The sequence below is a fragment of the Cucurbitaria berberidis genome (genome assembly GCF_010015615.1).
Source record: "Cucurbitaria berberidis CBS 394.84 unplaced genomic scaffold K460scaffold_4, whole genome shotgun sequence".
Taxonomy (NCBI): domain Eukaryota; kingdom Fungi; phylum Ascomycota; class Dothideomycetes; order Pleosporales; family Cucurbitariaceae; genus Cucurbitaria; species Cucurbitaria berberidis.
Window position 1 is genome coordinate 281,706 of NW_024468938.1, and position 26,701 is coordinate 308,406.

Here is a 26,701-nt window from a genome sequence, read left to right on the forward strand (position 1 = left end):
ATTTCAAGACGATGGAGTGGTTGATGCCCCGCGTCTTCATGAGCTGTCGAAACGCATCGTCTACGCGCATCCAATCTTCCACGTCGGTCCACGGAAATCAGTGGCTGTCTCAAGTGCTTAGAGGATAATACCCACCATGCACTCAGATTGGAAATTATGATAATAATGACACGGACTCAAGTAACAACCCCAAGGATGATGAGGTTTGAAACCATGGTTGACAACCGTCTAGTAGGTTAGCAATGCCAGTATAGCTGACTCGAACCCTATTCCGGATGCACTAAAAACACAATCCAACCCCATAAGCCTTCCCCTGAATTTCGGGCACACTAGCGACGTCTAGTTTCACATATAGTGGTTCTCAACGCGACCCTACCACGGATCTAGGGACACGAATTGGGGTCCCGAAAGCGATCTAGTTTCAATAAAGAGAACTTGAATTAGATAGACTATGAAGAGCGCATTGATGCGGCGTAATCGGAGTTGCTACAACGGAGTACGAAACATTCCTGAGGGCTGTCGAGTCTGTTCTATGAATGCAATTGTTGTAGAATCATCTTGCAATATCCGCGATTACGCGAGAGCTCTTGTTTCTGCAATCGAACACGCAACCAATAAACACAATAGGAGCTGGCTACTAGCATTCGAAGTGGTATGATTTGTACCTCATAATGAGCGACGTAGATATGTGTTTCTTGATTGTTGTTGGCCCATGGAAGTGCTGCGGAGGTGTGAACTCCAGCGAATCGGAATGAAGGCTTGTCCGTCCTCTTGGTGGCTTCTACCGCCTAGCTTCGGCTTCCTTCACGCCCTTTGACCCGACCACATCGCCTTGCAATGCCGCCACTGCATTTAAACACGCTCACACGCCTCTCCAGTATGTGGCCCTGTCCACTTGCTGTGCGATTGACCTCACCTTGATCCAGCAATAAATCGCCGCCTGGGTAATCAAAGCTCCGTCGCGTCACTCGCATACCCCACCACGCCGCCTATACGCAGGCTCCACGCCTCTCCAGCACGCTTCGCCATGTCCGAGTTCGCGGCTTACACTGCAAATAGCAGTAAGAGCACGATAACAAATGGCTCGGCTTCCAATGGTAATGCTTGGGGTGGTGAGCAGAACCCTGCTGCCTTCGACTTCCGCTCCGACGTGCACACGACGCCAACAGCAACCATGTTGAAAGCGATACAAGAATGCACACTTCTCGATGATGTCACTATGGAAGACCCAACGACACTGTCCCTTGAGCGCTTCATCGCCGAGCTTTCGGGAAAAGAAGACGCGCTGCTGGTGCTATCGGGCACAATGGGCAATCAGGTCGCGCTGCGAGCACATCTTACCACCCCTCCACACGCTGTTCTGTGTGACCGAAGAGGACATATTATAAACTATGAAGCTGGGGGCGTAGCAACTCTGAGCCAGGCCATGATGCAGCCCATCGACGCAATGAACAACGCATACATGACGCTTGAGGAAGTGCAGAAGTATGCTGTTGTGTCCGACGACGTTCACGCCTGTCCTACACGCGTGATATCGCTCGAAAACACACTAAATGGTGCCATTATGCCACTTTCAGAAGTCCGACGGATATCTGCCTGGGCACGTGAGCATGGTATCATCATGCATCTAGATGGCGCACGCCTATGGGAAGCCGTAGCCGCGGGAGCTGGAACACTCAAAGAGTACTGCGCGGAATTCGATAGCATAAGCCTGTGCTTCAGCAAAGGTCTTGGAGCACCCATCGGCAGCATCATCGTCGGCACAAAGGCCTTCATCAAGCGCAGCCGTTGGATCCGCAAGTCCATTGGTGGTGGCCTACGACAAGCAGGTGTTATTGCAGCTCCCGCTCGCGTCGCAGTCGAAGAGACGTTCCTTGGCGGCAAGCTCGCTCAATCACACGAGAATGCGAAGAGGATCGAGAAGATCTGGGCAGACTTAGGAGGCAAGCTGCAGTATCCCGTCGACACGAATATGGTATGGTTGGACCTTGAGGCTCATGGTATTGATGCCAACAACTTCATTGAATTGGCGGAGAAGTACGGCCTGAGGATTCGCGCTGGCAGATTCGTCGTGCATTATCAGATTGGTGAGGAGGCCATTGCACGATTAAGGAAGTTGTTCACCGAGGTGTTGACCGGCAAAGAGTCAAGTGGGAAGAAGGCGGAGGCACCACATGACCCGGAGGACTTGAAGCTGAAGGGTAAGGGCGTAGAGTAGAAGCATGTCTACGGCAGAGTTCCAGAGCAACGTGTACATTTATTCCGTATCACAAGTCCATCTTCAATGCAAGATGCTAAGGCGGGCGTTCCGAACTCTCGGAATCTTCGGAACCACCAAGCTTTCCAAGACTCACTATTACGTTATGACATCCATTAAAGAGCCAAAAACTTCCCTCATCGAGCCAAGAACCAAGATGAAAGCATAAGCGTCCAACATGGGGCTCCAGAATCGAGGCTACGCGACTTGGCATACAGCCATTCGCGCCGCATGCGTCATAGTTAAAACCTTGTCAAATGTTTGCTTTAGAGTCTTTGACGACGTTTTGGTAGAACTCACAGATCATACCAATTGAACGTCTACGAAGCAACAATGGCACCCCCTGCGGCCCAAACCATCATCTCTGACCACCCGGTCAAGGTCCGCATGCTTGTTCTTGAGACAGATGTAACACATCCTGATACCCAGAAAGAGAAGGGTTCTTTTGGCGTAGTTCTTAATAAGTTGCTGCAAAAAGCAGGAGAAGAGCATGATCCGAGTCTGGGCATCGAGACAGCTATGCAATTTGTTGTCGAGCCTGAAGGCGGCGTGATACCAAAACCCGAGGAAATTGGAGACGACATACATGCCATATTGATCACGGGGAGTTGCTGGGATGCGCATGGGGACGACGCGTGGATACACAAGCTGATGGGGTTCATAAGACGTAAGCAACCTTGAAAATCAAGGCACTGCCTCAACTAATTAGCATACTAGATATTTGGGTGAACAGACCAGATATACGCTTCACAGGAATATGTTTCGGCCACCAACTCCTCTGTCGTACACTTGGCTCTACCGTTAAGCCAGAAGCAAATGGCGAATGGGAGCTTAGCCATTCTCCAATCATCCTCTCTGATTTAGGACGTTCGCTCTTCAACCTCCTCAGCACAGAAGATCGCATACATCTACACCAAATGCATCTCGACCACGTCGTGGACCCACCATCCGCGTCCACCACCGACTTGCTACCGAAGGGTACAAAAGTACACGTCTGGGGTACGAGCGACCACACCGGTGTCCAAGGCGTGTATATTCAAAAACGTTTGTTCACTACACAAGGACATATGGAGTTCAACGAGGCCATGGTGAAGAGGCAGTTGGAGATGCGCGTCAAAGCTAAGAGTATAACGGAGGATGATGGAGCTAAAGCTGCGGAGAAGGCGGATTGGATGCACGATGGGTTATTAGTAGCAAAGGCTGTGCTACGGTTCTTTCATGGTGATGACGACAAGTTCGAGTAGGGAGCGAGCGATATTTACACCTTTTGTTTCAAGTGCGGGCATCGGAGACTATATATATGCGTCAGCGTCCCTTTGTCAGATAACTATTTGGCCAACGACAGTTAGATTCAATAGAGGGCTAAAGACTTAAATAGACGTCAGAAAATTATGTTTGAACAAAAGCACGTGTAAGATCAGTCCGGTGTTTCGCAACATTCTTACACCGGCTTCGGCCGGAAATAGGGCTTGTTGAGGTCTTTATCCCCGGTGGAAGGCCTGACCTTCCTCTTCGATCCCGAACTTACATCATCGTCTAGGTTCATACAATCCTCTTCTACTTCAATATTGAGCTTTTCAGGCTCTTAGGAAGCAGATGGCCTTGCAAATATCGATCGGATCTTATTGTCGTTACGACTTGTAGAGATCTACGCGAGGCTACGTTTGCGGGTTCGCGCATTCGGCCAACAGCGCGAAGAACACATCGTCTCCAACACTCGGCGCTACTTATGCAGGACGATACAGGTCACCAAACGTCGGCTCGCATCCTATTATTTCAAGGTCAAATCAGAGCCTTAGGATCAGACCATTAAGACATTCTGGTTGGAGCGAAGACTACAGGGATGCGTTCCGACGTCCAAATACCCTGTAGGCTCCAAAAAGTTTAAAGAAGCCGATACCCCAGATTCGTGACGGTCCTTTAGTCTCGACAATTCATGTCCCTTCTGAAAACATTGGTTTGTTCAAGGTCCTCGCCACGGTACCGTTTCGTTCCAAGCTCAGCCTATAGTGGAAGTATTCACCATGGATAACCAAAAAGACGACGTGGACAGATCCATCATCGATGATAACAGCGAGTTTAATTCGCAGAAAGAGATAGATTTAGAAAAGCATAGCATTCCTACGACGCTCCAACGGCAAGTCTCCGGGCCTCCGTACTCGGTCTTCGGGAAAGGCATGAAGATATGGATCATCTTTCTCGTGTCTGTGTCAGCCTTGATTTCTCCATTCGGTGCAGCCATGTACCTTCCTGCGATCAACGTCCTCTCCAACGTCCTTCATATTACGCCGACACAGGCCAATATTTCAATTACTACATATATGGTACGTTTAACTACAAGCCGAGGTTAATCTCGATGGCTTGAACGTGCTTGAACGTTACGTTTGGCATCTGCAAGGCCAACTGATGCTTTGGCCCAAAATGCTAACGAAAGTAGATTGCTCAAGCAATAGCTCCAGCTTTCATCGGCGCCATGTCGGACAATAGCGGCCGGCGATTGTCTTTCATTGTTTGCTTCATTATATTTATTATAGGCAACATCGGTCTTGCTCTTCAGACAAACTACATCGCCCTGTTGATATTGCGCATGGTGCAAGGTGTCGGATGTACAGCTGCTATCGCACTTTGTTTCGCCGTTGTGTCCGATCTTGCTACATCTGCCGAGAGGGGCAAATATATGGGTGCGTGCCGAAGCGGGAACTATGCGTGAGAAATGTACTAACTTCTAACTCCCATTTTTGTAGGATATGCAGGTGCAGGCATGCTCATGGGTCCAGCTTTCGGACCAACAATTGGTGGTTTACTCGCGCAGTACCTTGGATGGCGATCAATCTTCTGGTTTCTGGTGATATTCTCCGGTGTATTGCTTGTCCTCTTTGTATTTCTCTTTCCTGAAACCTGCAGAAACGTGGTCGGTAATGGATCAATTCCCCCAACAGGCATCAATCGATCTGTCATCAGCTGCATACAACAGCGCAAACTCGCCAAACAATCACCAACCGAAGGAGTAACGGCTGAGATCAAGCCTAAGAAACGGCAAGTCGCCTTTCCAAACCCACTCGCGACATTCCACATCATGATTGAGAAGGAATACTGCATCATCCTGCTATACAACGGCCTCTTCTTCACCGGAATGATGATGGCTGCTTCCGCCATCCCAGTCCTTTTCCACAAAACCTACCACCTCAATGAACTCCACATCGGCCTGTGCTACATTGCCACTGGCGTAGGCTCCCTTCTCTCCAGCCTCACCATGGGCCACGTCGTAGACTGGAATTTCAAAAGGCACGCCACCGTGATGGGCATGACGATCACCAAAGGCAAACAACAAGACCTAACTAATTTCCCTATCGAGCGCGTGCGTTTCCAAATTGTCATACCCGGCCACATCATCGGCATCTTTGGTCTGCTCATGTTCGGCTGGACAGTCAAGTATGAAACACATCTCGCGGGTCCTGAGTTCGCCTTGTTTGTAATTGGATTTGGCATATCGACAGCTTTCAACATTACCAACGGACTTATCATCGATCTACACCGCGACCAGCCCGCTGCTGCGACCGCAGCGGTGAACTTTGTGAGATGTCTGATGAGCGCAGGGGGAAGTGCAGCGATTATCCCCATGTGTCATACTATGAATCCCGGATGGGCATTTACGTTCTTAGCATTGGTATATGTTATATTGATCGTTGTTGTGTATTGGGTCATGAGGGACGGGATGAGGTGGAGACAAGAGCAAGAAGAGAAAAAGAGAACCGAGAAGGAAAAGACTGGAAGAAGAGAGAAAATATAGTTCATCTTTGTTGAGCATGGAATTCATCGTATCTATTAGCCCATTCTTCTTCTTCGAAGTGAAGTCAATTAAAATCGTCTATGATTGAGATTGCTGGCTTTTTGTTCTGCTGCTGCTGTAGGCAGCAGCATCGCTGTTACGTGGCTGGAATTAGTTCCATGGTTCTGTTTTTACGTCGCCGTACTGTTTATTTTGTTGCAATACTGCTTTTACGATTTGCAGAGAGCTTCCGAGCTTTATAACTTATTCTTCTCTCTCTCTCTCTCTCTCTCTCTCTCTCTCTCTCTCTCTCTCTCTCTCTCTCTCTCTCTATGACTGAATCCCAGATCCCATCATCAAAGTCATTTTGATGCAGAGAGGAAGACCCAGGTAACGTGATTCCATGGAATCCAACGGGCTAGGGTTCATCATGTTGACATAGGGAAGCCGGCTTTGCTCCGTAGAATTCAAAGGGTTACCGTTGAGCGAATGGAAAGGTACACTCGGTTTTAACGTAGGGTTGAAGCCTGATGCTGCCGTGGTCGAAGCGCTAGAGTGGTTGGGATCCGTACACTGCGTGGATATAAGACCTTGTCTTGTGTTTTGGCAGAAGAACTGAACCGATGAATCCTCTTCGTGAAGCCATGGAGTCAAGTATGAAGCGACGTTGTCCGAGATGCTCATCGTTGGCCAAGCGATCGCGAGCGTCGGAGCAGCGGGTCTCCTGTCAACAACACTGTCTATTTCTGCCGTCGTAGTCACCTCTCGCCTTCGCGCACTATACACAGGGATCCTTTCGTCCTTGTTTGGCATTGCCATGATATGTGGACCACTCCTTGGAGGTGCCTTCACACAACATGTGTCCTGGAGATGGTTATTTTACATCAACCTCCCACTAGGTTCCGTAACAATTGGTGCGCTGGTGCCCTTTTTTTACCCACCAATTCGAGCAGTTGAAAACGAAACTGTTAAGGGGCGAGTAAAGAGGCTTGACTGCCGGTAATGGGCAAGCGTAAATAAGGTATTGTTCAGCCTTCCAATATGCTCTCTGACCACATCTTGGACCGTCGCATCGCACACATCATACCAGCAGTCACAAAAATCACGGTTTTAAGAACGCATCTACACATCACCGGTTTGTATACCAACAAATTTTGTGGCATGTGTTGTTGTTCTAGTGTACGAAAAGCTCAAGGAAATCATCCTTTCATAACTTCATGAATTATTATTATCCCCCTTGAACAATCTCACACCTACTGCTTGCGATGCAGCCCGCCAGTGTCACCGGTGTCATGAATCGCGTTGGGAACGGCGCGTTCGATGCTCTCGGGAAGCTTCTCCTGGATCTTCTGAGGGACGATGGATGCTTTACCTCCGCCTTTTGCGTGGCTAGTGTTGGTTTGGGGACCCTCCTTTGAGCTGCCGGTGTCGTGGATCTTATGGAATGTTAGCGTTATAGGTGAGTAGCGCGGATGATAAGATAGCGTACAGCGTTGGGTAGGTTCTCCTCAAGACCCGCGGGGACTTGCTTCTGGATCTTAGAGTCACTCGATGCGTGGCTAATGCCTTGTCCGTGTTCGTTCTGCATACTGATGAAATACGGAGTTGGTTTGGTGATTGATGTTGTAGATGATAGGGTTTTGCGTTGGTTGTAGACGAGCTTCCACTGGCTTTTGGTCTGAACTTTATATATACCTTGACTGTAATGAAGCAATGCCTTGCGTCACTCATGGTCAATTACCTCTGACGCTCACAAGTCCTCCACAGCCCCATCTCTATGCGTGATGTTGTTACTCAGACGTCATGACCCGCCATAAGCGAGTCCAAATGAGCAAACACGTTTGATTTACGCTCGGCTATGGTCGAAGCGTGCTTCATCACCATCGCATTCTTTGGAGAGGTGTATGTTTAGGCTTGAGGTGAGATTACATCATGACTTTTCATTTAAAGGCAGTTGCCTAAATCGGCCCTTCAGAGATACAGGGTCTCAACTTGCGATTGGCAGTGAGGGAAGTAAAAGTGAGATATAAGACTATCAAGATTTGACTAATCGTTTGCTAAACATTGCAGTTATCTGGAAGTAGTCATTGTCAGATTTAGATGGCTGACGTCATTCGATGGCAGCAGACCGAGTCAAGCTGGGCATCAAGCGACCACCCGATTTCGGGGTGAATACGCGGTGGAAGAAAACCAAGTCGGACTTTGGGAGTTTAAATGAAATGATGGACCGTGTTGTGGAGGTAGGAGAGGCCGACTCGAAGCACACGTTGACTAGATTAGCCTGAGTTTTCAAGACTGGACTACACGTGAGGCAATAATGCCATTCAAGACCCTCGTACAGTCCAGGTAAGAGGATTTTCAAAGCGCCTACGCCCTAGTTAAGCTATCGCTAGTTTTATAAAAGTACTTTAAATGTAAAAATATTTATAATTATATTAATTTTTTTAAAATAAATTAAAATAGTTGCTAATTATAATTTTAAATTTTATTATTATTCTTTTATAGTACTAAATATTAATTTTCTATTTTTTATAACTACTAATAAGTCTAATGCGAGATTTAGTTGTATTTAATAGTTTAAATATAAAAAAAATTACTTACTTTTTAGGCTTATATAAAGCTACTTTATAATTTTTAGTTTTTATTTACTATACTTTTAATATATAATAGCAAAACAAATTCTTTTTTTTTTTATTTACTTTAGCATTAACTTTTTAAATCTGCTTTAGCTAAAATTTTAAAAGCCTTTTTTTAATAATTTTATTATAAAAAAAGCCTAGTAGTTTAAAAAAATAAAAAAAAAATATAGTTTTAGTATAGCTTGCCTTTTTTTATTAAAATTATATAATAAGTAAAAAGCCTTTATTTTTTTATATTTATTTATTAATAATAGAAACTATACTAAGTATTAAGCTTACTAAAGTAGCTAAAATAGCTGCTTTTTACTAGTTACTTTAAAAACTAGTTACTAAAACTAAAATTATAAAAAACTATAATTATATAAACCTTTTTAAAGACTTTAAAAAAACGCTAAAAGTATAGTTATATAAGTTATATAAACTATAGGCGCTTAAAAAAGTAAAAAAACTTTAAAATTAGTATTTAATTAAATATAAAAGCAAAAATTAAGTAACTAAGGCGTTATTTTTATTAAAATAGGCTAGTTAGGAAACTATAGTTGAGAGCTGCTGCTAAACTACCCTAGGCGGAAGAAATTGAACGCGTACGTTGAGGAGACTTTGAGAATACAGTCCAGGTAACCCTAACCCCAGTACTTTCGGCCATATTATATATTGCTTCAACAACTCGATCGACGTCCTTGCTCTTCAGTGGTATGCGATGCGCCCCTTCCCACTCTACTAGCGTTGTAGTGCCTTCCTCGCAGTACTCATGGAGCAATTTTCGATGCAAGGGTAGCCCTACGTCAGCCATACCGTGGACATGAAGCGTAGGCTTACGCAGAATAGCCTCACCATTTACCTCTTTGCAGAATTGGAACCCCTCTGAAATGTTTCCAGCGCTGACCAATGCCTCGCTTTTCAATATTTCCGGATTCAGATTGCTCAGTGGCGCCCGTCCTGCGAGCAGGATACCGAACCTCCAACTCAACCCTGGTATTCTTGTGAGGCCAGTTTCGACAACCCTCCCTTCCAGTTGCGCTTTATCTTCTCTTGCTTGCTGTTCAAGTAATAAACTCGCCGAGAGTTTTGCACCTTGACTGAACCCCATCAAGCCTACCCACTCTCCCACGCCGCCTTTACGATGATCATCCTCCATCGCTGTTCGTATCGCATATCCAATCTCCTCGATACAGCTATCAGCGTCGATCTCAGCATGTTCATGAAGCCATCTCAACCATCTCCGAAAAGGCGCGTAAGCGCCGTACACGCTAATGATGTCGGGATGCGGATCGCAGAAGAAGGGTGCATCGACCCAAACTAGACGAAAGGAGTGTTGGAGATGGCGAATGAGGGATCGCGATTGCGCTTTGAAGATTGCAGCGTTGACGCCGCCTCCGTGAAGGCAGAGGATGCGCGGGAAAGCGTTCGAGTCGGGGGTGACGGAGGGTATTTTGGATATTGGTGGAGATGCTGATGAGGGCACCATAACGCCTCGGACATGAAAATGTGAGCGATCCTGCGAGTACCAATTCACAGTGGGGTTTCAAAAGCTGGGGGTAGATGTAAGATATAATTTAAATAACAGCAGAGAATGATGAGAAGTACACGAAAACTTAAAGTTGAGGACATTAATGCAGCACGCGCCTAAAATAAAGCACCGAGTATTGCATTTCCAGTCTTACCCGTAAGTAAAGACCGGACTCCGAAGCTTTGGGGTGGGTAGGATATTCAACAGGTGGCAGATACTGCCCTTGTAAAATCAGCTATCAATTGCGTGATTGGAAAAATTTAAGGCTGTATTACAGAGCCTACGAACGAGTTTCCCATCTTATTAGATTAACGGGTTCATACAACGAATGTCTGTATGATGGCGGGACTACATGGAAGTGCGGGGCCGGCGCATCGGAAAACAAAACCACGCTAGTACAAGTCCGAGCCTGACTACTTAACTCCGACGTCTATCTTTCCTCTAAAATTAACGCTAATATCTCTTTGCAATTACATAGCCTCAACTTCAACATTTTAGTCTAAGGTCTCAGACCGACAAAAGCAAAGTCGACATAAGGGCTGCCTGTTTCCTTAAAACATACCTCACCATCTTACAAAGATACTTCGGACACTCTTGTACTTTTTTAGTAGGCTTTATAATCTAAACCTAGTAGATTCTAATAGATCTATCGAATACGTAGTGTAACATTATCCACCCATGCTTTCTTCTGCCACCCGCTACAGGTGCACGACATCGCACTAACATTGAAAAATAGCATCTTGCACTGAAAGAAGTGTGGACTCTATCTCGAGATCCGAGTCACTACCCCTTGACTTTTAGCGAACTTAAGGTTTTATCGCTAACGAGCTTACATAGATATCGAGGCGCTTAGCCGGTTATAACTTGCGGAGGCTGCGAGCGAAGCAGTAGTTTACATTAAAGCTCCCTAAAATTCAAGGTATTCTCATGATACTCTATCCAAATTCATACTATGACGATTCTTCTCGCGGGCAGCATCGGCAAGACGGGCACGCGTATAGCATCCCTTCTCAAAGCTGCAAAAGTTCACTCTCCCCTCGCCCCTCGCCAGGGATCCGGTGCTGCACCGTATGGGTTCGCCGCAGTCAAGCTCGACTGGGCGGACGACGAGATACTGTTGAAGCGTTCGAAAATGATGATATCGAAGCCATCTACATGATGAAGCCATCGGTTCCTCAACCCTGGATCCCTATGATTAAGTTCGTCGATGTTGCTAGGAGCAATGGTACTAAGCGTTTTGTCTATGCGCGGGTACCTCTACTAAGTCTGGCGAGGATGGTTCGGTCGGGTGTGGGAGCATTATGTGAAGATTCGCATTGATTACTGTGGTCTCCGCCCCACTTGGTTCATGGATAAGTGCCAATATGGAAAGGATTTCGGACATTGAAAGCTCTAACCTAGCGTACTATCTAAAGACAATTTGGTGGGGCCTGGCGATGTTCATACCATCGACTAAATGAACAAGATAATCACTGCATGTCGGGATGGATGTATTCCCTTTATCAGCGTTGATGAAATACCTGAAGTTGCATTTCACGTCTTAGCCGACAAGAAGTCGCACAATTGCGACTACAGAATCCTTAGTCTCGAAGTCTTGGCTTCTAATGATTTTAATTAGGTGATGCGATTGAGCAGATCACTGGGTACCCTCCGAAGAGTTTTGACATTTTATTGAAGAGAAAAAAGTTGCATGGTCATCGTAACTATGACTGAGTCGTTTGACTCTGATTTCTTTAGTTAGCATCGGAGAATGTAAATTAATTCTACATCTCTTTGTTGTTGATTTTTGAAACAGCCTTGTTTAGTTCGCCACGTTGAACGAGGAACAGGTATCAAGTGAGGCGGTAATGTATCTACGTACTGCAACTTATAGATGAGAGCTACCGTCATTAACACTTATCAGTGTTGACGTGCTTTTGATGGACACTCGTTTGATACAAGGTTGACTCATTTGCTAGTTTTCGACTATCTTTTCTTCATACCACACTTATCAGTATTTCTAATTCGCTTATTATCATGCGTTTATTTAGGTCGTAACCATAACGCCCGATTCCGAGAACCTCGTGAACGTACATGCAGTACGTGAATTTCAGTCCGGTTCTAACCAAAAGCGGTTAGGTAATTCGCGTAATCTAATATTTACCAGGGCCCAGCCCTTCGCCTTTTCGTCCGGCAAAGATATTGTAGCCTTCATAAGACTGGACTACTCCAACAAAGAAGCAGTTGGTTGTACCGAGACATGCAACAATCCTTCGAGATGCGTATCTTGAACTAAAATAATATCATATTCATACCATCCCTTTTCGCAATCTCTTATGCAGTTGCTACACAGCAGTCCACCTCATCGAAATTCCAAATGAAGGTCCTCATCGTCGGCGCAACCGGCTCTATCGGCAGCGTAATCCTCCAACACGTAGTGCGCCGTCACGACGTCACGCAAGTTATCGCATTAACAAGGAGACTACTCTCTGATCACGAGATCGGTGACAAGAAAATCAAAAACATAGTCATAAAAGACTTCGGCGATCTAGCAAAAGTGCAGGATGAAACGTGGGAAAAGATCCAAGACGCTGACGCATTAGTCTGGGCAATGGGCACATATGACTTGAATGAGGAAGTCAACCTGAATTATCCTCTGTCTTTCCAAGAAGAATTTGCGAAGAGACTACTTGCATTCCCGCGGAAACGAGAAGGAACGAAAGACAAGTTCAGATTCATTCTCCTCTCAGGCGCGTTTGTAGAACCGGATCAGTCCCGTCGACTGTACTATCTGTGGGACCAACGGAGAATGAAAGGCTTGCTTCATACGAAAACGATCGAATTTGCAGAAGCGCATCGAGATTTTTGGGAGGCTTTTATCATCAGACCTGGGGGAATACTCTCCGGTGGTGATACTTATCTAAACAAAGCGGTGGAATACATATTTGGGAGAAGCCTTGCGATTAGAAGCGAAGAGCTGGGAGCTTTTGTTGGAGGTCTGGTGGTGCACGGGGCGCAACAGCCTGTTATTGAGAACCTTGAGATAGTGGAAGGAGGTAGAAAACTACTTCAAGAGGGTATGTGAACGGTGGATTCGAGCACAGGTAATTGCAAAAGCATACCTCAGATGTTATTTGGCGCAATACATCCTCTCGACTTCATGATTGGGTATCGTGTGAGTACATATTAACGAGATTTATGGAACCAGGTATCCATGATGGCGACCTATAAGGGGAAGATGCTAGATCTGAACTGCAAGAAGGTCACCGATCCTGAGGATATCCAAGACGACGGGTCTCCTAAATGCCTCTTGGATGTTCATTCGGTAATTTGGCATGATATATTTATCAACATATTGCGCAACCCCAAGAAATCCGAAGATTTTGTCCATCTTATCTGTAAAATTGAAGACCTTCGGGCCGAGCAAACGGCCCAGGATCTTTGTAGCCTCATCCCTGGATATGAACTTTGATAGTCCACGGCTGTGATGCTCCTGTCAGGCTGTCATATTCATCTGGATGTTAAGTAGTGCTTGTTTCACTCCCTAGCCACGGGAGAGACAAACAAGAGATGTTCTTCGGTAAGAGCTGTCATCTCGGCGGTCCTTGAGCGAGGGCCATCATTTCGACAAACAGGGGTCTTTTGGCCTCAGATTCGCGCTGCCATGATTCAATGATGGAGACTACACTGGTGACATAACATTCGAAACGGGCGACACTGTTTTTGGACATCTTCATTATTGTGCACAACTACCTCGTATACTGATTGGGAGAAGACGTCCAAATTGTAGCCCTTGATTTCCCATGTGATCATAGTCTCCTTGACTTTCAGGTTGGAAATCATTCCCAACGACGTGGTGGGAACCAATAAAGCTTTAGATGATCCTAAAATATAACATTGCTGCAACACTAGCGATATCCAGTCTCTATGCTACACTGAGGCATTTCCCTTGTTCCCATCAGCGACAATAGCATTGTCCACACTTAACATTGCATTGGATAACATCATTGTGAATGGATTCTCAGAATGGCCTTGTTCGAGACCACAAAGAAAATGGTGTCTTAGAGGCCGAAGGACATTGTGCATATCAATGTATACAAGATGCGCTCCATCTGCAATCTGAAGATGATAAAACATCTTAACACATTAGTACATATTCATTCTCACAGAAAAATTTGTCAACTGACGTCACATATTCAACAAACAGACGACAAAGATGACGAAACCAAGAGTCAAGAAAAGGCCGCACACCAGATCTTCCAAAAATTCCTTTGGTCAACACAAGGTATTCGTCGAGTTCAAGAAAGACCAAGATTTTACCGGAAGATTGTCCAAGGACACCTACGACGAGATGTACAGGCGCGGATGCATCGAAGATAAGGAACTTCCACCAATGGACTTGCAGAATCCTATCCATCCGGTCTTCCGCCGTGAAGCCTTCACTGACATCTCAGATGACGAGTACGAACGTATCCGACCTGCGCTGACATTAGCCTCACGGCTCATCACAGAAGAAGAGTATATGGGATTTTGGACGCACATATGCACTGGAAGACCCGTAGACGACAATCGACGGGGTAAAATGTGTAATGGTAGGTGGAGGAATCAGGTTATTGAAGCGGCGACAGTCGACAGCCAAGAAGCGCTCGCACAAACCCAGCAGACGCTATTGAATATGGCGGATAACCTTAGTTTTGTGGTGCTTGATGAAGAGTGGTCCAAAACTGACTGGATGAGGGCTGCGGAAAGCTTCACTGATCCGGGTCACAGACAATGCCGACGCAACGAGGATCTCGGAGAAGACCGGTGTGCACTCGGTGAGTGCGCACACTGTGATTCCAATAGCCAGGCTCGATGCCATGTCTGCCATACCAGTTATTACAACAGCAAGACTATCCCGCAACTGAAAGAATTACTTTGGAACCGCAGCATTCCGCATGCGTATGGAAATTTCAGACTGAAGGAGGACCTAGTTGCTGCGCTGGAACATCTTGATGAAGTCATGGAGGAAGATTATCATGGGCAGGACTCTGCGTATAGAACGACAGATGAACAGCTGTCCAATCTCCAAGTGGGCCTACACTGGGACGTTGTCAAGCACATCCGAGACGGGCTTGAAGACGAGGTCTGGACGGAAAGCGAAGAGACTCGATTTCAGATGGCGGTTGGAGCTACGCTGTGCCACGAGCTTGCGCACATGTTCTGGTGGTGGACGCAAAGACGATGTTGGAACTGCGAAGGGGCTGATCCATGGTGGTCGAAAACGGAAGCAACCTTCAATAGCCAACCAGAGATCGGCAACAGCTGGGAATACTGGGCTTTCGGATCTCGTGTACCAGGTGCAGGTAAGCTCCATGAGTGTACCGGCCAGGAACTTCCTAATATCTTCCAGCGATGTCAGTGGAATTGGATTGACTCCACAGAACAAGGTGGCCAAGGTAAGCACAGTGTCTTGATCCACGATTTTATCTTACCGGTTGAGTACACCAACTTATGGTTTCGAGAGTCTACGTGGGAAGCCATCGCACAGAATGGCAGAAAAATGGGTCGTCCGAGTCATGACAACTTGGTGATCATGCGAGAACTTCCAACAGATTTGGTACAGGAGAACGCATTCGGAAACTATGAGTGCACTATTGAGAAATACAGCCATAAAGATCTGGTTGCTAACGGTGGCTTCAATGGAAACAACAACCAGTTCCTATATGGAAGCACAGGGCTGATAACCAAGGCACAAACAGATGTATATGTGAGGAAATTACGCAGGGAGTTGTGCGAGAAGCGCCAGAAAGAAAGGAAAGCTACGAAGCGTAAACCGACAAAAGTGTCTCCAGGAAAGAAAAAGCCGACTAGAGATGTGCAAAGAACGGAAGAGCGTACAGAAGGACCAAAGACAAGGAGTGTAACGAAGCAGAGGACCAGAGAAACGAAGTGATAGATAATTGAATAAGGCCATGAACCTTTTGTACTCGTATGATGTGCGTTGGTACATGACACTGCAGGTATTTGATTGCGGACAAGAATTACGAGCCATTGTGACTGACGTAATAGTTTTGTATAGGCACATCCCCTCAAGCGTGGCCACTCCGAAGGGCGAATTCTCCAACAAATCGTCGGCCAGCACTAGACCCCTGAATCCATTCTTCAGGAGTGAACAAACTGAATATATCTACAACGAAAGTCTTTAACTTGCACGATCTTGTATGCATCAACACGCGGAGGTGGCAATGTACTTACTAGCCATTCTCAACACTGGCACACTTGCTGTGATCATAGTTTCTAACTCTGCTTTCCGTTCTTGGTCAACTTTGGATTGACCCATAAGCTCGTCATAGAGCTTTATGTTGATAATGAGGGCACCGACTGTGCCTGTCTGTACCCTTTGTCCGTCTGGCAAGGTGACGACGGGCATCGTGGTACCCATAGCCGCGCTATTGAAAGTAGCAAGCCTGTCATCTGTACTATCGTTTTGGGACATGATGCCGAGTAAGTGTCTTTGGATGGCCGGGTTTGAGTTCAAGTATCTCGTTGAATCTCAATGTACTTGCCAGCAGGAGGTCGTTCAGCTGGTGTTGAAAGAAACGGAATCATGGACCTTGTGGCGAGAGAGTAGGTGCATGCTTATATGGCAGGCCATGTAGCAACACCGGCAATGTAACCGGACAATATAAGCAACTCCGAATCAGCAGATGAAACGATGTGAGGTGTTCGGACTGTGGAGGTAAGATCATGTGTGAATGACGTAAGTGCGGAAGGACTGCCCTTTTCACCTTAGCTTCATCGTGTCGCATCCATCCCAATCTGTAGCTGAGTTGTCGCATGGTACACTGCGACTATACATAATGTTTGAGAGTCCAATTGGTAGTACCAACCATATCCACTGGCTCCCCGGCTATTGCGATTACAATGTCCGCCTTGCACAGCCCTGAGGGTACCGACACGGCGGCGGATAGCTTCCTCGGAGCAAAGCGTAAGCACTTACTCTACTGTACCAAGTACGCAATGCAGTCGCTCAATGGGCTACAGGTGGCCGAAGAGGCTCTACGATTCTCAATCCTCGATCCTATGTAAAAGAAGAGCTGTGGAAACAGGCGCCTGTTCTTACTGGCAGCACCAAATTCGAGCCACTACTCGACACGAAGTGCATCCTCGTTACGGGTGGAGCTGGGTTCATGTACGTCGACTGCGCGGTTATAGCGCAGGAAGTCGCTTGATGTGCGACGCTTCAAAGTCTCAGGATGCTTCTAGAGCTAATCGACGTGTAGAGCTTGCTGGTTCGTCCGGCACCTTGTCCTGACATACCCCCACTACCACGTTGTGTCCTTTGATAAACTCGACCACTGCGCCACTCTCAACAATACGCGAATACTTGATAGTAAACGAAACTTCGCATTCGAACAAGGTGATATCACCTCGCCCACAGACGTCAAGCGCGTTCTTCGAAAATACAAGGTCGATACCATCTTCCACTTCGCAGCGCAATCACACGTAGATTTAAGCTTCGGCAATTCATATGAGTTCACGAACACGAACGTATACGGGACACATGTGCTGTTAGAAAGAGCTCGAGAGCATGGCATAACCAGGTTCATACATATCTCGACGGACGAGGTATATGGCGATGTACCAATCGGTGCGGCAGAGCTGAGCGAGACGAGCATTCTGGCACCAACAAATCCATACTCGGCGAGCAAGGCTGCAGCAGAGATGATGGTACTCGCATATAGGAGCAGCTTCAAGCTACCTATCATCACGGTCAGGGCCAATAATGTATATGGTCCACATCAGTTCCCTGAGAGTGAGTACACCAGGTTCTCATAATGGCTGTCGCTGACACGAAGCAGAGATCATACCTAAATTTATCATGCTACTACAAAGACAGCAGAAGCTTCTCCTTCACGGCGATGGCTCACCAACACGCCGCTATCTCTACGCAGGAGACATTGTTGACGCGCTAGACACCATCTTCCACAACGGGGATATAGGGCAAATCTACAATATCGCATCGAAAGACGAAATATCCAATATCGACATCTGCCACAGGCTACTAGACGTCTTTGGAATACCACATCAAACACCGGCCGAGCTAGCGCAATGGATGCAGCACACAGAAGACCGGCCGTTCAATGATCAGCGGTATGCTACAGACGGCTCAAAACTGACTGCACTCGGCTGGCAACCTAAAATGAGCTTCGACGAGGGCCTCAAGATCACGGTCGACTGGTATCGACGCTTCGGTGAGGTTTGGTGGGGTGATATCAGCAGAGTACTCACACCATTTCCTGTGGCCCACGGCAACGAGATATGGACGAAGGAAGAGCACGATGACTTGCCTTCTTCTGACGGAGAGCTTGTCTATGACGAAGACAGCGCGAGCTGGACGGAGCAGGCAAGAGAGAGACTGCAGACATCTGATCGGATTGTATAAGCCTTTGATTTGATGCTGTCTAGCGCTTCGCATACGATGCATATATAAGTCTTCGCATAGTATGTCTGGATAGACATTGAGATACCCAATTACACCCTTGTAACGTCGAATTTTCCACGCTCACTCGTCCTGCGCTACCTGCCTTCTGCACACTAGGCTTGAGTAGCATGCCGTAATCATATGCAGGGACCGAACACCACGCTCCACCTGGCCAGGCACGTGCCAGGCCATCCAACGTTGGCAGAAGCAATCCTTCTAAGTCTGTATCTTGGTATGAATAGAGTAGAGTAATATAAGTACTTTCTTTGACCAATTGCACGAGTCGCTGACGCTGCTGGTTCCACTATCTATTGCCCGTCATTGCAGCTCCATATTGTGGCGAGTCTGAACACAGCCTTCGTGCAGCGTCAGCGATTCAGCTAGGCGCCATTCACGTTCGAAACACCCAACGCTCCGTCCGCACCCCCACCCCCCTTGGAGCCCTCTTTCACTCTGCTGCGACCTTCACAATTCACCCTTTTCACGAGATCCTCATTCACACCTTCGATACCCTCTGCGTAATCTGCGAGCATTGAATTCCCGAGTTCAATCGATAAGCTAAACCCCAGGTTTCAGCTACTTCCCCGACTTGGACGCTCCAATCGACCACCCAAACAAGCCGCACAACACAAGAATGGGGTTCTTAAGCAAGAAGAAAGACGAAGGAGAGGACGGCGGCCGATCTGCCCTCTTCGGTAGCAGGAAGAAGGGCAAAAGCAGCCCAGCCGCACAGAACCCTTATGCCGCCCCTCCGACGAACGACCCCTACGCCCAACCACCACCCTCGTACTCTAGCGGCGGCGGTAACAATAACAACTCGTTCCGTGAAGAGAAAACGCCTTCTGTGACTGGGCCTGGTCAGAACTTTGGACAACGACCTGGAGGCTATGGCGCCCAAGGAGGAAGCTACGGTGGACAGTCCGGCTATGGAAACGACCGCTATGGCGCAGGAGCACCAGCTCCTCAGCGTCCCGGAGGTTATGGCGGCCTCGGAAGAACTGCGTCAAATGACACCATGAGCACAGAGGTTGGCCGCAATGAGCTATTCGGCAACGCAGCTCAGCGCCAGCAAGCGCAGCCACAGCAGCAGCCAGGTGGCTACGGTCAAAGCGGCGCTTATGGGGATAACAGCCAGAGAAGTGGAACCGGCGCTGCGCCCGGTGGATATGGCTCTACGCCTGGCGGCTACGGGGCCTACGGTGATCGCGAATTGACGGCTGAAGAGCAGGAAGAGGAGGATATTACTGCTACGAAGAGCGAGATCAAGTTCATGAAACAGCAGGATGTGTCGAGCACGAGAAATGCGCTGAGACTTGCTCAGCAGGCCGAGGAAACTGGAAGAGATACTCTGGCGAGGCTTGGTGCGCAGGGCGAGCGCATTCATAAGTATGTTACAGCCCTAGCAGGTGCGAAAAGATACGATGTTGATATTGTCACAGCACTGAACGCAACCTGGATCTTGCGAGTACACAGAACAGGATTGCGGAAGAGAAGGCTCGAGAGCTGAAGAGTAAGACCTTCATTCCTTCCTCTTCTATTCATTCCATGCTGACAACATCACAGCCTTGAACAAGTCCATGTTCGCCGTGCACGTCGCAAACCCCTTTACAGCTTCATCTCGTCGCCAAGACCGTGATCGTAAGATGTACGTCACCCCTTTACTACTTACTTATTCCCATCCATCGAAAACTCACTGTAGCTAACGCAAATTCTAGCATGGAGAACCACCACAATGACCGAGAACAGCGCGATGCAACCCGCAAAGCCGCCTGGGAGTCCAACTCCCGCACCGAAGGCGTGAACCGCTCAGCGCAGGGCATGGGTGGTGCGAAGAGCCAATCCACGCTAGCTGACAGAGCGAGGTTTCAGTTTGAAGCTGATAGCGATGATGATCAGATGGAGAATGAAATTGATGGAAATCTCGGTAAGCCCCTCTACTTCAAGTTGGCGGTATAAGTCGCGTTTGTGCTAACGTGTGATAACAGATGCTCTCCATGGTGCGGCCAAACGCCTCAACCAGTTAGGTCGTGCGATGGGCGAGGAGGTTGAAACGCAAAACGGGCATATTGACCGTATCATTGGGAAAACTGATAAGGTCGATGATCAGATTGCTATGAACCGCGCCAGGTTGGATCGCATTAAGTAGGTTGATAACCCGCATGACGGTGGAGTGTGACAGGGAATTGTTTGAGACCGATCGAAGTGGCATAGATAGGCGTTGGTTATTCTACTACATAGCTCATGAACTGGATTATAGAGCACACAAACCACTACTTTCCTATTAGCTATCTGTTCACATAATATCTCTACTCCTGCAGCGGTTTGCAAATATTGGTAACAATAGCTTCAACCACAGCTCCTTTTTTGCACCTGCAATTCTAATCATATATACAAAATACCAACATTTCACGCTTAGTGCTAACCGAGTATTTTTAGGTCTTTCTCTGTGGTCCCAAGTACACACTGCGCACACCTTTCACTTTCACTTTCACCTATACCCACCATGACGTCTTCCCTCTCATCTCGCCAGGATCTTCTGCCTGAGTCGGACCACTTCAGGTTCCGACTCTTCGCTCTACACCACCTCAACTTGCTCTACTCCACCTTAACTTGTTATACACACCCCAATACGCAAGTATCATGGCTTCAGCTCCTCTATTCTCAGACCTAACATCGTGCCTCATCTTTACACCCATGGACACAAGTCACCTACTCTCAAGTTTGACATGTTCCCCCTTGTATAGGCCTAGGCTGGATTTCAAGCAACCGTACTTTCCAATCAATGGTTCGAGTCCACTACGCTACGAGTACAAAGTGCCGGGCGCATGGCCTGATGAGACAGCTACATATGAACTTGATACTCCCGGAAAGTACTGCAATGTGTCGGCCAAGAGTAATACAATTCTTTATGAATCATCCAACTGCTCCTGGAAACCATGCTTGCCGCCGACAACCTCTGTAGACCGCTATACTTCCGCCTCTCCGCAAGACACCTGGTCAGCGCCAATCGCACTCAAGCCCTTTCCATTGAGAGATAGTGAGGTCTTTGAGGACGAGCAGGAGGACCCAGAAGACTATGATCCTGAGTACGCAACATACTTGTTATCCGACATGGTCTATCATCATGAAAAGGAACAACGCCGTGAAAACGAAGAGATGTATCGTATCCAGTGCGTGACGAGAAAGGAACGATACGTAGAAGACGAGCCGAGGCAGTGGCTAGGCGAGAACCTTGTTACCGGCGATGTGCGACGAGCGATCAGAGGCCAAGATCGGACAATAAGAGCCAGTGAGGATAAGAAGAGATGGATGAGAGATGGGTGGGAGCGAGATGGCCAGACGGATACAAAATTGACAATGGGTGAGGGGACGCCTGCTGATGATGGGCATAGGAGCATGCAGAGCTATTTTGTGAAGCAATCTTGGAAGAGGAAGAGAGGGGCTGAAGGATACGATGGAGATGTGAGAGACGAGATGAGGTTGGCGAAAAGACCGCGTCGAGTATCGAGGGGTATTATGAAGACGTACTATAGGAAAAGAGAGAGGTATATCGGTGCCAAGGTGCATTGAGAGATATTCGACGACTGGACCTACTCGCCATGTATACGCCCTCCCTCGAACGTATCCGCAAAAGTCCGAGTATAAAACCGAATGCGCTGCATGGCAAATGCTGTGTAACGATGCTATGGGTCGCCATGACCTGAGGTCAGAAGCCTCAGAAAACGGCACGGACACACACCGAGCTGTACAGTTTAGCAAATGACCATGCCTACAACCTTGGAGATGGTACAGGTGGTTTCACACCACGACGGGTAGACTCCGAACATAGCCGGACGTGGATGCACATGGTATCGATATAGGAGCTTGGGCGCTGACGCCAAGATGCGGGGAGAGCTCCTGCTCGAGGTCGAATCATGGGGACAGCTCATGCAAGGTACAAGAGCTGCGTACCTGAGCAGCTGACCGACCCAAGCCCCCTTATATACATCCGACAGAGTAACTGTGTAGAGCGTCAATCATGGGCGGAGAAGCAAATCGCATCATGTCCGGCTCCCAGGACTACCCGCAGCTGGCGGCTAGACCCGTCGGCAAGCAGATCCACCGCATCTACCAGGACCGCTTGAAGCAGTTCGTCGACGGTGGACAGTACAGAGAACAGGGTCTTATTGGGTAAGATGCCCAGAGCTTCACAGCAATAAAGGTAGCCAGTCGAGTTACTTCCCATGCTGACACGCTACCAGCAAGCTCAACGAAGCCCGCGCATCCGGTTCCGACTACATCAAGCTCTCCGTCTACTCACCACCGAACCTCTCTCGCCCGCTCTTCAAAGATGCGACCTCCCACGCTTTCCACCCGACCAAAGTCGGCGAATCCTTCGGTCCCAGCTGGTCAACGCACTGGTTCAAGGTCCAGCTCACCGTCCCCAAGGATCTACTTGACAAGGAGCATCTCGAATTCGTATGGGACGCAAATAACGAGGGTCTGATCTGGACAGAAGATGGGCATACTGTGCATGGCTTGACCGGGGGTGGTGAGAGGACACAATGGATACTGCCCAAGGCCTTCAGAGATGGGAAGGAGCACACTTTCTACATTGAGATGGCATGCAATGGCATGTTCGGCAACGCGCCAGGCGGAGACTCGATTCAGCCACCAGACCCGGATAAGTACTACCAACTGCACACTGCCGAGATTGTAGCTGTCAATCTGGAAGCAAGGGGGTTGTACTTTGATTTCTGGGAGATATCAGGTATGCCCAAAGATGACCACATGACAGTATCCATGGACTGACTCCTTGTAGACGCCGCCCGCGAGTTTCCCGAAGACTCAACCGAAGCCCACGACGCCCAACAGGTCGCCAATCGCATCATCGACACTTTCATTGCTGGCAATGGAAACAAGGAGAGCATCGTTGCAGCGCGCAAGATTGCCCGTGACTATGTCGGAGAAGTAGACTCGCACAAAGTCTATGATAGCGACAAGGAAGCCATTGTGACTGGTATTGGCTACTGTCACATCGACACCTGTTGGCTATGGCCTTTTGCAGAGACGAAGCGCAAGGTCAATCGGTCATGGTCAAGCCAGTGCGATCTTATCGAGCGATACCCAGAGCTTCGTTTCTGTTGCTCTCAAGCACAACAGTACAAGTGGCTGGAGCAATACTATCCGTCTACCTTTGACCGCGTTAAGAAGAAGGTCAAGGAAGGCAGCTTCCAGCCCATCGGCGGCAGTTGGGTCGAGCATGACACGAATCTCCCTGGCGGAGAGTCTTTGATCAGACAATTTCTGTATGGGCAACGCTACTTCGAGAGCAAGTTCGGCCAGCGATGTCGCACCTTCTGGCTCCCAGACACATTCGGTTACTCTACCCAGCTACCGCAGGTCTGCCGTATATCAGGTATGACAAGATTCTTGACCCAGAAATTGAGCTGGAACAACATCAACAATTTCCCTCATACCACATTCAACTGGGTTGCGCTCGACAACAGCCAAGTCATATGCCATATGCCGCCGTCGGAAACATATACCGCCGAAGCAAACTTTGGTGATGTCCGTAGGAGTGTCACACAGCACAAGTCTCTTGATCAAGACAAGTCATCACTTCTAGTCTTTGGAAAGGGTGATGGAGGAGGCGGTCCAACCTGGCAGCACCTCGAAAAACTGAGACGGTGTCGCGGCATTAGTGACAAGACGGGGCTGCTACCTCGTATCAAGCTCGGTGATTCAGCTGATGACTTCTTTGACCGACTGGAAAAGAAGATCGAGAATGGTACCGAGTTGGTGACTTGGTACGGTGAGCTTTACTTTGAGCTGCACCGCGGCACATACACAACGCAATCGAACAACAAACGCAATAACCGCATGTCTGAGATCATGCTCCGGGACATCGAGTACCTTGCGACACTAGCCACGATCAAAAATGGGTTTGGGAAGAAGAGCTCGTACAAATATCCCAAGAAGGATATTGACGACATGTGGGAAAATGTGCTGTTGTGTCAATTCCATGACTGCTTGCCCGGAAGCTCCATCGAGATGTGCTATGATGATTCGGATCAGGTAAGCTTCCTCTCAAAGCGTCCATGGGACTATTTACTGATGGCTGTAGATCTACGCTGAAGTCTTCGCTACGGGAGAGAGACTATTGTCTGAAGCGTTGTCTGAACTAGGTCTCGATGATGGATTCAACTTGACTGCCGACAGCAAGCTTGTTGCGCTGAATACTCTGCCATGGCAGCGTAGTGAGATTGTCAAGCTGCCTAGTACTGCAAGCCAGACAACCTATGGTCTCGCCCACGGCAAGGGGTTGGGAGCCATGGAAGTGCGCACTCTCGCCTCACCATACTCCGCAAGCATAGCATCGGTTAAGGAAATCCGGCCCAACGTCTTTGAGCTGCGCAACACCCAATTCATTGTTGAAGTCTCCAACGGCGCCATCACCTCCCTCTACGATATCTCCGCCGACCGTGAACTCATCATCAAAGGCCAAAAGGCCGCCCAACTAGTCATCTACGACGACAAACCCCTCTATTGGCAAGCCTGGGACGTCGAGGTGTTCCACCTCAACTCCCGCCAGGAACTTGCTCCATCCAAAGTGACCATCTCAGAAGACAGCATCCACCGCGTGTCTCTCTCGATCGAAACCAAGATCTCGGATAAATCTTGGATCAAGACCACCATATCGCTACCCGCAGCTATTGGCAGTGCACCAACAGCGATAGAGATTGATGCCGAAATTGAATGGCACGAAACTATGAAGTTCCTCAAGGTCGAGTTCCCCGTCGACATTGTGAACACAGAAGCGAGCTACGAAACGCAATTCGGCATCGTGCGCCGGCCCACACACTACAACACAACATGGGACATGGCCAAATTCGAAGTCTGCGTGCATAAATGGGCGGATCTTTCCGAAGCAACGTACGGCGTGTCCATCCTAAACGACAGCAAGTACGGCTTCGCAGTCGCAGGAAACGTGATGCGTCTCTCGCTTCTCCGCGCGCCCAAGGCCCCAGACGCACACGCAGATATGGGCAGCCACAAGACGCGCTACGCCATCTTCCCTCACAAGGGCCCGCTGAACGAAGCTACCGTCCGCAAGGCTTTCGAATTCAATAACCCGCTTAGGATTGTGGGCCATAAGAAGTCTTCCTCCTCCTCAGTAGTGTCTTCATCAGCCCCCTCGCTACTCAACTCTTTCGACATCCACGGCGCACCAAATCTTATCCTCGACACTATCAAGCGTGGCGAAGACGACGAAGACGTATCGCGTGGCGATCTTCCAGTTAAGAAGGGACATAGTGTTATCCTAAGGATCTACGATGCGCTAGGCGGGAAGAGTAAAGGTGTGCTTACGTGGGGTGATATCCCAGTGAAGAAGGTAGTAAAGGTCAATGCGCTCGAGGACGAGCTCGAAGATGCCAGTAACCAGTTTGTGACGATGGAGAGTGGACTGAAGGGCGTGAAGATTGAGGTGAGAGCGTTTGAGATTGCGACGTTCAAGCTTGTGTTGGCGTGAAGAGCTGGATGCATTGGGGGGACTTCCTAGAAGGGACATGATGAAATGAAGTATGGTAGTATGGCATAGGTATAACAGCACAAAATTGACCATTTATATACATCAAACAATTTGGGTGCATTGTATTTTGCATATGAGCGCAAATATTCCATTCCTGTTGCTTAATTTCCAAATTTCCACCACCACTACGAATAAACCACGTCGCCTTCCCAATCGTTTCAGCTATACACTTGAATCCCCCGCCCCATCCGTACACAATTCCAACCCACCAGCAAGGGATTACTAGCCATTTCCCCCGTTTCCATTTCCGTTCCCAACCCCAAGAACAAAAGAGAAGGATAGGAGAGGAGTTGTATAATTGTTCCAATCTCATATAGCACAGAGTGAGAAGCAATCTGATTCTGATGCAAATCAGTGGGCGTCAGTGATCTGCCTGACCAACTGACGTAGTAACGAGCGACGGGTATAAAGCGAATGACAAATTTCGGCACAAAGACCGCCCCGACCCGTGAACCCAAGAGAAAAGAGAGAAAAAAGGAAAAATTTGACAGAGTAGGTCAAGTAAGC

At 48.1% G+C, this 26,701-nt stretch overlaps 13 protein-coding genes across 13 annotated transcripts; 10 read left to right on the forward strand and 3 right to left on the reverse strand.

Annotated features, from left to right (window-relative positions):
* Positions 1-820: 820 nt before the first annotated feature.
* On the forward strand, positions 821-2,418 carry K460DRAFT_367674 (uncharacterized protein). Its single transcript, XM_040933619.1, has one exon. The coding sequence runs from the start codon at positions 1,028-1,030 to the stop codon at positions 2,216-2,218; it is 1,191 nt and encodes a 396-aa protein (XP_040785276.1). The 5' UTR covers positions 821-1,027; the 3' UTR covers positions 2,219-2,418.
* A 56-nt stretch (positions 2,419-2,474) lies between these two features.
* On the forward strand, positions 2,475-3,638 carry K460DRAFT_367675 (class I glutamine amidotransferase-like protein). The gene is made up of 2 exons (XM_040933620.1): positions 2,475-2,924; positions 2,975-3,638. The coding sequence occupies exons 1-2, from the start codon at positions 2,591-2,593 to the stop codon at positions 3,499-3,501; spliced, it is 861 nt and encodes a 286-aa protein (XP_040785277.1). The 5' UTR covers positions 2,475-2,590; the 3' UTR covers positions 3,502-3,638.
* Positions 3,639-3,802: 164 nt separating this feature from the next.
* K460DRAFT_387028 (MFS general substrate transporter) lies at positions 3,803-6,089 on the forward strand. Its single transcript, XM_040935626.1, has 3 exons — positions 3,803-4,581; positions 4,695-4,938; positions 5,002-6,089. Exons 1-3 carry the CDS (start codon positions 4,282-4,284, stop codon positions 6,045-6,047), a joined length of 1,590 nt encoding a protein of 529 aa, XP_040785278.1. The 5' UTR covers positions 3,803-4,281; the 3' UTR covers positions 6,048-6,089.
* Positions 6,090-6,702: 613 nt separating this feature from the next.
* On the forward strand, positions 6,703-7,029 carry K460DRAFT_289431 (uncharacterized protein; the record flags this gene model as incomplete). Its single annotated transcript, XM_040929122.1, has 1 exon — positions 6,703-7,029. One exon carries the CDS (start codon positions 6,703-6,705, stop codon positions 7,027-7,029), a length of 327 nt encoding a protein of 108 aa, XP_040785279.1.
* Positions 7,030-7,279: 250 nt separating this feature from the next.
* On the reverse strand, positions 7,280-7,614 carry K460DRAFT_407111 (uncharacterized protein; the record flags this gene model as incomplete). Its single annotated transcript, XM_040937033.1, has 2 exons — positions 7,280-7,462; positions 7,516-7,614. The coding sequence occupies 2 exons, from the start codon at positions 7,612-7,614 to the stop codon at positions 7,280-7,282; spliced, it is 282 nt and encodes a 93-aa protein (XP_040785280.1).
* A 1,551-nt stretch (positions 7,615-9,165) lies between these two features.
* On the reverse strand, positions 9,166-10,352 carry K460DRAFT_367678 (uncharacterized protein). The gene has a single exon (XM_040933621.1). It carries the CDS (start codon positions 10,131-10,133, stop codon positions 9,228-9,230), a length of 906 nt encoding a protein of 301 aa, XP_040785281.1. The 5' UTR covers positions 10,134-10,352; the 3' UTR covers positions 9,166-9,227.
* A 2,021-nt stretch (positions 10,353-12,373) lies between these two features.
* On the forward strand, positions 12,374-13,524 carry K460DRAFT_367679 (uncharacterized protein). Its single transcript, XM_040933622.1, has one exon. It carries the CDS (start codon positions 12,532-12,534, stop codon positions 13,237-13,239), a length of 708 nt encoding a protein of 235 aa, XP_040785282.1. The 5' UTR covers positions 12,374-12,531; the 3' UTR covers positions 13,240-13,524.
* Positions 13,525-14,370: 846 nt separating this feature from the next.
* K460DRAFT_340083 (uncharacterized protein) lies at positions 14,371-16,089 on the forward strand (the record flags this gene model as incomplete). Its single annotated transcript, XM_040931105.1, has 1 exon — positions 14,371-16,089. The coding sequence occupies one exon, from the start codon at positions 14,371-14,373 to the stop codon at positions 16,087-16,089; it is 1,719 nt and encodes a 572-aa protein (XP_040785283.1).
* A 68-nt stretch (positions 16,090-16,157) lies between these two features.
* On the reverse strand, positions 16,158-16,834 carry K460DRAFT_133460 (uncharacterized protein). Its single transcript, XM_040926695.1, has 2 exons — positions 16,392-16,834; positions 16,158-16,323 (listed from the first exon to the last, which is right to left on the reverse strand). The coding sequence occupies exons 1-2, from the start codon at positions 16,630-16,632 to the stop codon at positions 16,226-16,228; spliced, it is 339 nt and encodes a 112-aa protein (XP_040785284.1). The 5' UTR covers positions 16,633-16,834; the 3' UTR covers positions 16,158-16,225.
* Positions 16,835-16,994: 160 nt separating this feature from the next.
* On the forward strand, positions 16,995-18,691 carry K460DRAFT_367680 (NAD(P)-binding protein). The gene is made up of 4 exons (XM_040933623.1): positions 16,995-17,124; positions 17,181-17,328; positions 17,420-17,952; positions 17,999-18,691. Exons 1-4 carry the CDS (start codon positions 17,061-17,063, stop codon positions 18,580-18,582), a joined length of 1,329 nt encoding a protein of 442 aa, XP_040785285.1. The 5' UTR covers positions 16,995-17,060; the 3' UTR covers positions 18,583-18,691.
* Positions 18,692-18,803: 112 nt separating this feature from the next.
* K460DRAFT_367681 (uncharacterized protein) lies at positions 18,804-20,941 on the forward strand. Its single transcript, XM_040933624.1, has 5 exons — positions 18,804-20,007; positions 20,061-20,131; positions 20,185-20,266; positions 20,337-20,545; positions 20,607-20,941. Exons 1-5 carry the CDS (start codon positions 19,256-19,258, stop codon positions 20,765-20,767), a joined length of 1,275 nt encoding a protein of 424 aa, XP_040785286.1. The 5' UTR covers positions 18,804-19,255; the 3' UTR covers positions 20,768-20,941.
* Positions 20,942-20,948: 7 nt separating this feature from the next.
* K460DRAFT_367682 (uncharacterized protein) lies at positions 20,949-22,408 on the forward strand. Its single transcript, XM_040933625.1, has one exon. The coding sequence runs from the start codon at positions 21,262-21,264 to the stop codon at positions 22,189-22,191; it is 930 nt and encodes a 309-aa protein (XP_040785287.1). The 5' UTR covers positions 20,949-21,261; the 3' UTR covers positions 22,192-22,408.
* A 231-nt stretch (positions 22,409-22,639) lies between these two features.
* K460DRAFT_290810 (glycoside hydrolase family 38 protein) lies at positions 22,640-26,134 on the forward strand (the record flags this gene model as incomplete). The annotated part of the gene is made up of 4 exons (XM_040929234.1): positions 22,640-22,791; positions 22,863-23,371; positions 23,423-24,678; positions 24,728-26,134. 4 exons carry the CDS (start codon positions 22,640-22,642, stop codon positions 26,132-26,134), a joined length of 3,324 nt encoding a protein of 1,107 aa, XP_040785288.1.
* Between the last annotated feature and the right edge of the window lie 567 nt (positions 26,135-26,701).